This window comes from Hylobates moloch, unplaced genomic scaffold (genome assembly GCF_009828535.3).
Source record: "Hylobates moloch isolate HMO894 unplaced genomic scaffold, HMol_V3 SCAFFOLD_8, whole genome shotgun sequence".
Lineage (NCBI taxonomy): Eukaryota > Metazoa > Chordata > Mammalia > Primates > Hylobatidae > Hylobates > Hylobates moloch.
Genome location: NW_026652283.1, coordinates 2,776,372 through 2,785,231, shown reverse-complemented (window position 1 = coordinate 2,785,231; position 8,860 = coordinate 2,776,372). Strand labels below are relative to the sequence as shown.

At 43.7% G+C, this 8,860-nt stretch overlaps 1 protein-coding gene across 1 annotated transcript; it reads right to left on the bottom strand.

Annotated features, from left to right (window-relative positions):
• Positions 1-524: 524 nt before the first annotated feature.
• On the bottom strand, positions 525-989 carry LOC116472527 (large ribosomal subunit protein uL23-like). The gene has a single exon (XM_032758085.1). The coding sequence runs from the start codon at positions 987-989 to the stop codon at positions 525-527; it is 465 nt and encodes a 154-aa protein (XP_032613976.1).
• Positions 990-8,860: the final 7,871 nt, after the last annotated feature.

Here is an 8,860-nt window from a genome sequence, read left to right as displayed (position 1 = left end):
TTTTGATTGCTGAACAGTATTCCGTTGTATATTCCATGTTTTAATCCCTTTGCCAGTTGATGGGCATTTGGGTTGTCTCGACCTTTTGGTTCTTGTGAATGGTGCTGCCATGAACATTCACATACAAGCCTTTGTGTGGACATACATTTTCATCTTCCCTGGGTACATACGTAGAAGCGAAGTTGTTGGGTTTAAGGCAATTCTATTTTTAACATTTTGAGAAACTGTCATACTATCTTCTGAAAAAGTGACTGCACCATTTTATTTATTTATTTATTTATTTATTTATTTATTTATTTATTTATTTATTTTGAGAGGGAGTTTCACTCTTGTTGCCCAGGCTGCAGTGCAATGGTGCAATCTCAGCTCAGTGCAACCTCCACCTGCCAGATTCAAGTGATTCTCCTGCCTCAGCCTCCCAAGTGGCTGGGATTACAGGCATGTGCCACCGCATCTGGCTAATTTTGTATCTTTTTATGGTGAAAAGATATACATATATTTAGGATTAACCAGCTGGACTCAGTTTAGATGATCCCAATTTTGTTGGCAACATCCAAAGCATCATCATCAGGGGCCGGTTGGACATAGGCCTTCTTCTCTCCATCAGGCCAAATCAGGGTGTCGAATTTGGCCACGTCAATGTCATAGAGCTTCTTCACAGCCTGTTTGATCTGGTGCTTGTTGACTTCAACGTCCTTCATGAACACAAGCATGTTGTTGTCTTCTATCTTCTTCGTGGCCGACTCAGTGGTCAGCAGAAACTTAATGACAGCGTAGTGGTCAAGCTCATTTCTCCTGGGGGTGATCTTCCGAGGATATTTGGGTTGCCTCTGGAGTCGCAGTGTCTTGGGCCACTGGAAGGTTGGTGACACGTAGATCTTCTGTTTTTTGTGGCTGTGGACACCTTTCAACACTGTCTTCTCGGCCTTCAAAGCCTTGGCTTTGGCTTTAGGAGGGGCAGGAGCTTCCTTCTTTGCTTTCGGTGCCATCTTGTGAAAAGGTAATTTTGTATTTTTAGTAGAGACAGGGTTTCACCATGTTGGTCAGGCTGGTCTTAAACTCCTGACCCAGGCTGATCTCAAACTCTTGATCCATCCACCTCGGTCTCCCAAAGTGCTGGGGTTACAGGTGTGAGCCATCACGCCCGGCCTGCACCATTTTATATTTTCACGGGCAGTGTATGAGGATTTTGATTTCTCCACATCCTCTCCAGCACTTGCTGTTATCTGCTGATTGGTTATAGTCATTCTGGTGGGTGTGAAGTGACATCTCACTGTGGATCAGTTTACATTTTCCTAGTAACTAATGATGCTGAGCACTTTTTAATGTGCTTATTGGACATTAGTGCATGTTCTTAGGCCAGCACGGTGGCTCACGCCAGCACTTTGGGAGGCCAAGGAGAGCAGATCATGAAGCTAGGAGCTTGAGACCAGCCTGACCAACATGGTGAAATGTTGGGAACAGGCCCCAAAATCTGGCCATAAACTGGCCCCAAAACTGGCCATAAACAAAATCTCTGCAGCACTCTGACGTGTTTGTGATGGCCATGATGCCCACGCTGGAAGGTTGTGGGTTTACTGGAATGAGGGCAAGGAACACCTGGCCCCCACAGGGTGGAAAACTGCTTAAAGGCATTCTTAAACCACAAACAATAGCATGAGTGATCTGTGCCTTAAGGACATGATCCTGCTGCAGATAACTAGCCAGACCCATCCCTTTATTTCGGCCCATCCCATTATTTCCCATAAGGAATACTTTTAGTTAATCTATAATATATAGAAACAATGCTTATCACTGGCTTGCTGTCAGTAAATATGTGGGTAAGTCTCTGTTCGTGGCTCTCAGCTCTGAAGGCTGTGAGACCCCTGATTTCCCACTCCACACCCTATATTTCTGTGTATGTGTCTTTAATTGCTCTACCACCGTTGGGTTGGGGTCTGCACAACAGAGCCGGTCTCAGCAAGTGGTGCCCATACATGGGGCTCGAACCCAGGTCAAAGTGTTGCTGGAGCAACAGTTGGAGAACGTGGAGCTAAGCTGGAGGACACCCGAGTACTCTTAAGCAATCCCCGTGCTGAGTAAGAAGGGGAGCTCGGAAGCATCAGGGTAATAATGGGACAAGTGTGGGCTCTGGTTCGTTCCACCTTGGAACCTTTTCACACTAATGATAAGGAGGAAGTAGAGTATAATGAAGTAACAGAAGAGGTTACACAGCAGGTATGTTTGCCAGCTAAAGCTAAAGCAGCAAAGGAGGAAGAGGTTCATCCCTACCCTTCTGCACCTCCTCCTTATTTTGAACAAAAAAAGTGGCCTGACCTTCTAGATCTTTCTTTTCCGGAGGACACTGGGCAAAAAGTAGTTGCCTCAGTGACTGTTCGAGCAGCACCTCAAGCGACCACTCTCAGTTCTATTCAGGCAGGAATCCAGCAAGCTAGAAGAGAGGGTGATTTAGAGGCTTGGCAGTTCCCTGTTAGAATACACCCCCCAGAACAACAGGGAAATATTATAGCTACATTTGAGGCTTTTCCTTTTCATTTCGGGAAAAGCCATGAGGGGCCTGTCCCGGGTCCCGTTCCAAACTGGGGCATTTCTGGCTCAGGCCATTCCCTCACCCTTGTACAATGTCTGTCCCCCACCATAGCCAGTAGTGCCACAGTAGATTTATGCTGCACAAAAGCTGTGAGCCTTCTGCCTGGAGAACCCCTGCAAAAAGTTCCAGCAGGAGTCTGTGGACCCTTGCCAGCGGGCACGACAGGATTACTTCTAGGAAGGTCTAGTTTAAGTTTAAAAGGAGTACAAATACATACAGGAGTCATTGATTCAAATTACAAATGGGAAATTCAAATTGTTATATCTACTTCTGTTGCCTGGAAAGCAGAGCCAGGAGAGCACATAGCACAGCTCCTGATAATGCTGTATGTGGGAATGGGGAAAAGTGAAATTAAACCAACAGGAGGATTTGGAAGCAGAAATAAACAAGGCAAAGCAGCTTATTGGGTGAATCAAATTACTGATAAACATCCTACCTGTGAAATAACTATTCAGGGAAAGAAATGTAAAGGTTTGGTAGATACAGGAGTGGACATTTCAATCATTTCTCTACAGCACTGGCCGTCCATGTGGCCAATTCAACCCACTCAATTTGACATAGTTGGAGTTGGTAAAGCCCCAGAAGTATATCAAAGTAGTTATATTTTACATTGTGAAGGGCCTGATGGACAACCTGGGACTATTCAACCAATTATAACCCTGTACCTATAAATTTATGGGGGAGAGATTTCTTATAACAATGGGGAGCACAAGTTCTAATTCCTGAGCAATTATTACAGCCCTCAAAGTCAACGTATGATGCATGAAATGGGGTATGTCCCTGGTATGGGACTAGGAAAAAATTGGCAAGGTTTGAAGGAACCGCTTCAAGTGGAAAGACAAAGTTCCCACCAAGGTTTAGGATATCATTTTTGATGGCGGTCATTGTTAAGCCTCCAGAACCTATACCTGCTTTTAATATGCCTATTAATGTGACTTCTGATTCTTCATACATGGTTCATTCCACACAGTTAATTGAAAATGCTCAGTTACGATTTCATACAGATGAACAACTGATGACAAATACAAGGAAGGGGGAGAAACAAGGATTACGGGACACGCCCCATACAATTGAATCTAGCATTATTAACTTTACATTTTTTGAGGCTGCCTAAAGGCCAGATGTTATCAGCAGCTGAACAGCACGTACAGAAACCAGCTGCAAAGACAGAAGCAGAATATCTAGTTTGGTGGCGAGATCTGATAACAAAAAGTTGGGAAATAGGTAAAATAATAACTTGGGGTAGAGGTTATGCTTGTGTGTCTCCAGGCCAGAACCAACAGCCGATTTGGATACCATCAAGACACCTGAAACCTTATCATGAACCAGATGCCGAGGAAGAGATTCCAGGAGGATCCCGAGGACCCCTGGGTTGCAGCCATGTCGAGACTTATGCTGAGGAGGACCCAAACTGTCACAAGCAACACCCATTGAACACAGCCACTCACCTGGGGACAGATCAAGAAGCTGTCACAGATGGTGGAAGAAAACCTGAGGAAAGCAGGATAGCCAGTCACAATGAGTAATTTAATGGTAGCTATGGTAGCGGTGATCACCATTGCCATGAGTATTCCTTCAACAAGGGCTGACACAGAGAACAATTATACTTATTGGGCATATTTATCAATCTTGGCTGGCAATAATGCCTGGATGTAATCACTCTATGACACAGTTACACATGCTTTCTGATCTCAGTATTTACCATAACAAATCTGCTCCTATAATTGAGGCATACTGCCCTCAAAAACCTGTTTGCAAACAGGACTGGACCTGGCCAGAAAAAATGAACGTACTTGTTTAGGAAGATTGCATTGCATAACAGGCAGAGGTGCTGCGCAGTGATTCCTATGGAATCATTATTGATTGGTCCCCTAAGGGGACATTTAGCTTGAATTGCACCTCTCAGTCTGCATGCCATGGCCACACTGTGTTCAGCTGGTCTGAACAAAATGATCAGATGATAGAAACGATAAGAAATATGGCAAGAGTTCCTATTATCTGGAAACATGGCAGTATAGTGGCACCTCAACCTCAAATGATATGGCCTGCTGTAGGAGCTAAACATAAGGATTTGTGGAAACTATTAATAGCTCTTAATAAGATCAAAATTTGAGAAAGAATAAAAAAGCATCTAGAAGGACACTCTACAAATTTGTCTTTGGATATTGCAAAATTAAAAGGACAAATATTTAAAGCATCCCAGGCACACCTGACCTTAATGCCAGGACCTGGAGTGCTTGAAGGAGCTGCAGACAGATTAGCAGCTAGTAACCCATTAAAATGGATAAAATCTCTTAGAAGCTCTGTGATTTCAATGACAATTGTGCTTTTAATCTGTATTGTTTGTCTTTGTATAGTCTGCAGATGAGGATCCTGATTCCTGCGAGAAGTAGGTCACCATGACAAAGCTGCCTTTACTTCTATCGTTTTGCAAAACAAAGAAGGGGGACATGTTGGGAACAGGCCCCCAAATCTGGCCATAAACTGGCCCTAAAACTGGCCATAAACAAAATCTCTGCAGCACTCTGACATGTTTCTGATGGCCATGACGCCATGCTGGAAGGTTGTGGGTTTACCAGAATGAGGGCAAGGAACACCTGGCCCCCCAGGGCGGAAAACTGTTTAAAGGCGTTCTTAAACCACAAACAACAGCGTGAGCAATCTGTGCCTTAAGGACATGCTCCTGCTGCAGATAACTAGCCAGACCCATCCCTTTATTTATTTTTTTAATTTATTTTTTATTTTTTATTTTTATTTTTTTTTGAGATGGAGTCTTGCTCTGTCACCCAGGCTGGAGTGCAGTGGCACAGTCTTGGCTCACTGCAAGCTCCGCCTCCCGGGTTCACGCCATTCTCCTGCCTCAGCCTCCCAAGTAGCTGGGACTACAGGCGCCCACCACTGCACCCGGCTAATATTTTGTATTTTTAGTAGAAACGGGGTTTCACCGTGTTAGCCAGGATGGCCTTGATCTCCTGACCTTGTGATCCGCCCACCTCGGCCTCCCAAAGTGCTGGGATTACAGGCGTGAGCCACCACACCCGGCCTGAATTCTCTCTTTTAGCTCGCTTGGGAATGTTGGTTTCTCCAGGATTCTCAGCTCTTTGCTTGAGTGCTTCTCTCCTGAAGTGGGAGAATGGCTTCAGGTGTCACCTGCAAGCTGATGACTCCACACTCCCTATCTTCTGTCCTCCTTGAGCTCTGGTGTATCCTCATGCTCCCAAGACTTTGCCACTTGGATATGTCAAGAAATCTCAAACCCATCCTGTCTTAGAATGCCCCATTGTCCCCCTCCAGTCAAGTGGGCTCCTCCATCTCTGTTTTCAGTATTGGATGCTTCTACCATTTGCCTGTTCCAGCCTGAAATCTGGGTGGGGTCCCAAGCATTTCCCTCTCCTTGGCCCCTCCTCTTACCTTTTCTAATCAGGAGCCAAGTTCTACCTATGTTCTTTCTTCACCTGCACTGCTATTGCCTTGCTCCTGCCCCTAGCCTCGTTCTCAAATTCACCTTCCAGGTTACCAGCAGAGTAATTTCTCTGAATTCAAGATCCTCTGATACTTAGCCCTTCACTGGTTCCCTGTTCCTACAGCACAGGAACCAAGGCCTTTTCTCATCAGTTCCAGTTTGTACACTAGGAACTTCCATTAAAGACTGAAGTCACTAAATGTACTTTCTGATACCAATTTTAAGAGCTGCATGCTGCTTTCATCGTTTGTAGACATTAGAAATTATGTTACTAGTTCTACCCTACTGTCTTTTGCATGTTGTGTTGTCCCATGCCTTGGTGCTTCTCATTTATTCTGTTGTCTTTTTTTTTTTGAGATGGAGTCTTGCTCTGTCATGCAGGCTGGAGTGCAGTGGTGCAATCTCGGCTCACTGCAATCTCTGCCTCCTGGGTTCACACGATTCTCCTGCCTCAACCTCCCGAGTAGCTGGACTACAGGTGCCTGCCACCATGCCCAGCTAATTTTTTGTATTTTTAGTAGAGACAGGGTTTCACCGTGTTAGCCAGGATGGTCTCAATCTCCTGACCTCCTGATCCACCTGCCTCGGCCTCCCAAAGTCCTGGGATTACAGGTGTGAGCCACCGCACCCGGCCACTCTGTCTTTTTAAAATATTAAACTTATTTAAATAGAGACAGGGGTCTCACTATGCTGCCCAGGCTGGTCTCAAACTCCTGGGCTCAAGTGAGCCTTTTGCCTTGGCCTCTCAAAGTCCTGGGATTACAGGTGTGAGCCACCATGCCCAGCCATGCTGTCTTGTTTTGGGAGTTTCTTCCTCCTTTCGCATCATCCCCTCTATTCCTTTACATTCTGAAAATCCGTACTCACCAGGCCCTCTTCTTTGAAACTCCTCCTAACTCCTGCAGAGTTAATCATGCCCTCCTCTGTATTATTTCAGACTGTTGTATGCACCTATAACATTGCATGCATTGTTCTGTAAGTATTCGTCATTTTTACTCACTCTGAGTTCAGTATTTATACTAGATTTATCTTAAATGCTCTTATAAATGTCAGCATATAAAAAATATTTGTTGTACTCACTAGAATTAGGATTTATCTATAAGCCTCCTTGCTTTTACTAGATCCCTTTCTAATTTGTCAGTTTAAATGCATTTTTAAGAGAACATTCTTAAAAATAACATTTTAAAATTGACAAAGTAACATGTTTATTTCAGAATATATTAAATATTTCAGAATATATTAAAAAGCCCTTAGAAGAAAAGAAAAATTATATCTAAATCTACCATCTGGATATGTTACCATTTTGATGTATGCCCTTTCAGTTTTATCTGTGCATTCATATGTGGGTGTCTATGTACACATACATATGTGTATAGATGTGTGTATATATGTGGTATACACATACATAACTATATAATCTGGATATACCCAACTCCATTATCCATATCATTGGATATGCCTAAAACAATGTTATCTATGCTTTTTGTAACCTGTCTTAAATTTTTTATATTTAACTAATATGGATACATACTAGTTATACATATTTATGGGGCACCTGTGCTATTTTGATGCAACCATAAAATATGTAATAATCAAATTAGAGTAATTGGGATATCCATCACCTGACACATTCATCAGTTCTTTGGGTTAGGAACATTCTAATTTCACTCTGTCAGTTATTTTGAAATACACAATGTTGTTAACTGCAGCCACCCTATTGTGCTACCAAACACTAGATCACAGTCATTCTAACTGTATTTTCGTACCCATTATCCATCTCCCTGACCTGTCTTTTGTAGCTTAGGCCAACTCCAGCCTGACACCGGATGCTGTAAGTTTTCACTGGAACTCAGCCAGGCTGCTCATTTGCATATAGTTTGCATATTATCCAGGCCTGCCTCTCTGTGGCAAGGCAGAGTTGAGCAATTGCTACAGAGACCCCATGTATGGCTCACAAAGCCTCATTTATTTCCTCTTGGATCCTGTACCGAGAAGGTTTGCTGAGCCCTGAGTCAATCTTCCCGCATTGACTGGGAGCTCCCTATACAGGGCTAGGGAGAGGGGGAAGTGCAAGCCACTCTGGTTGTCTTGGAGCTGCTTTCTGTCTATGGGGAGAGGGAACCCTCATAACTGTTCTTGGGCGTGGTATGTGCTGCCATGAGAGATGTGGTACACACAGAGGCCTGCATTACCAGCTACTGGAGCACAGAGGAGAAGGGATTAGTTCTGCCTGAAGAGATTTCAGGAAGGCTTCTCAGAAGAGGCCAGGTTTGAATTGCACCTTGAAGAATGCGGGAGACATAACAGACCATTACATAACGAGCCAGGAGATTGAATCAGTAATAAAAGGTCTCCCATCACAGAAAAGCCCAGGACCTGATGGCTTCACTGCGGAATTCTACCAACCATTTCAGGAAGAACTAATAACAATCCTGCTCCAACTTTTCCCAAAATCTGGGAGAAAATTGTGAGGCCAAAACCAGAGGAGGACACCACAAGAACATTACAGGCAAGATCCGTGATGAACATAGATGCAAAAATCCTCAATCTAATACTAGCAAATTGAATTCAATAGCACATTAAAAAATCATTCACCATGATCAAGTGGGAGTTATCTCAGGGATACAAGGGTGGTTGAGTGTACACAAATCTATAAATAGGACACAACTACATTCATAGAATGGAGGACTAAAACCATAGGATCGTCTCTGTGGATGCAAAGAAAGCATTTGACAAAATTCAACATTCTATCATCATAAAAACTCTCAACAAATTTGGTATAGAAAGACTGTACCACAACGCAGTAA

Bases quoted from the DNA above. Each gene is read 5' to 3' on its own strand.
- LOC116472527 (XM_032758085.1), bottom strand. From the start codon at position 989: ATGGCACCGAAAGCAAAGAAGGAAGCTCCTGCCCCTCCTAAAGCCAAA.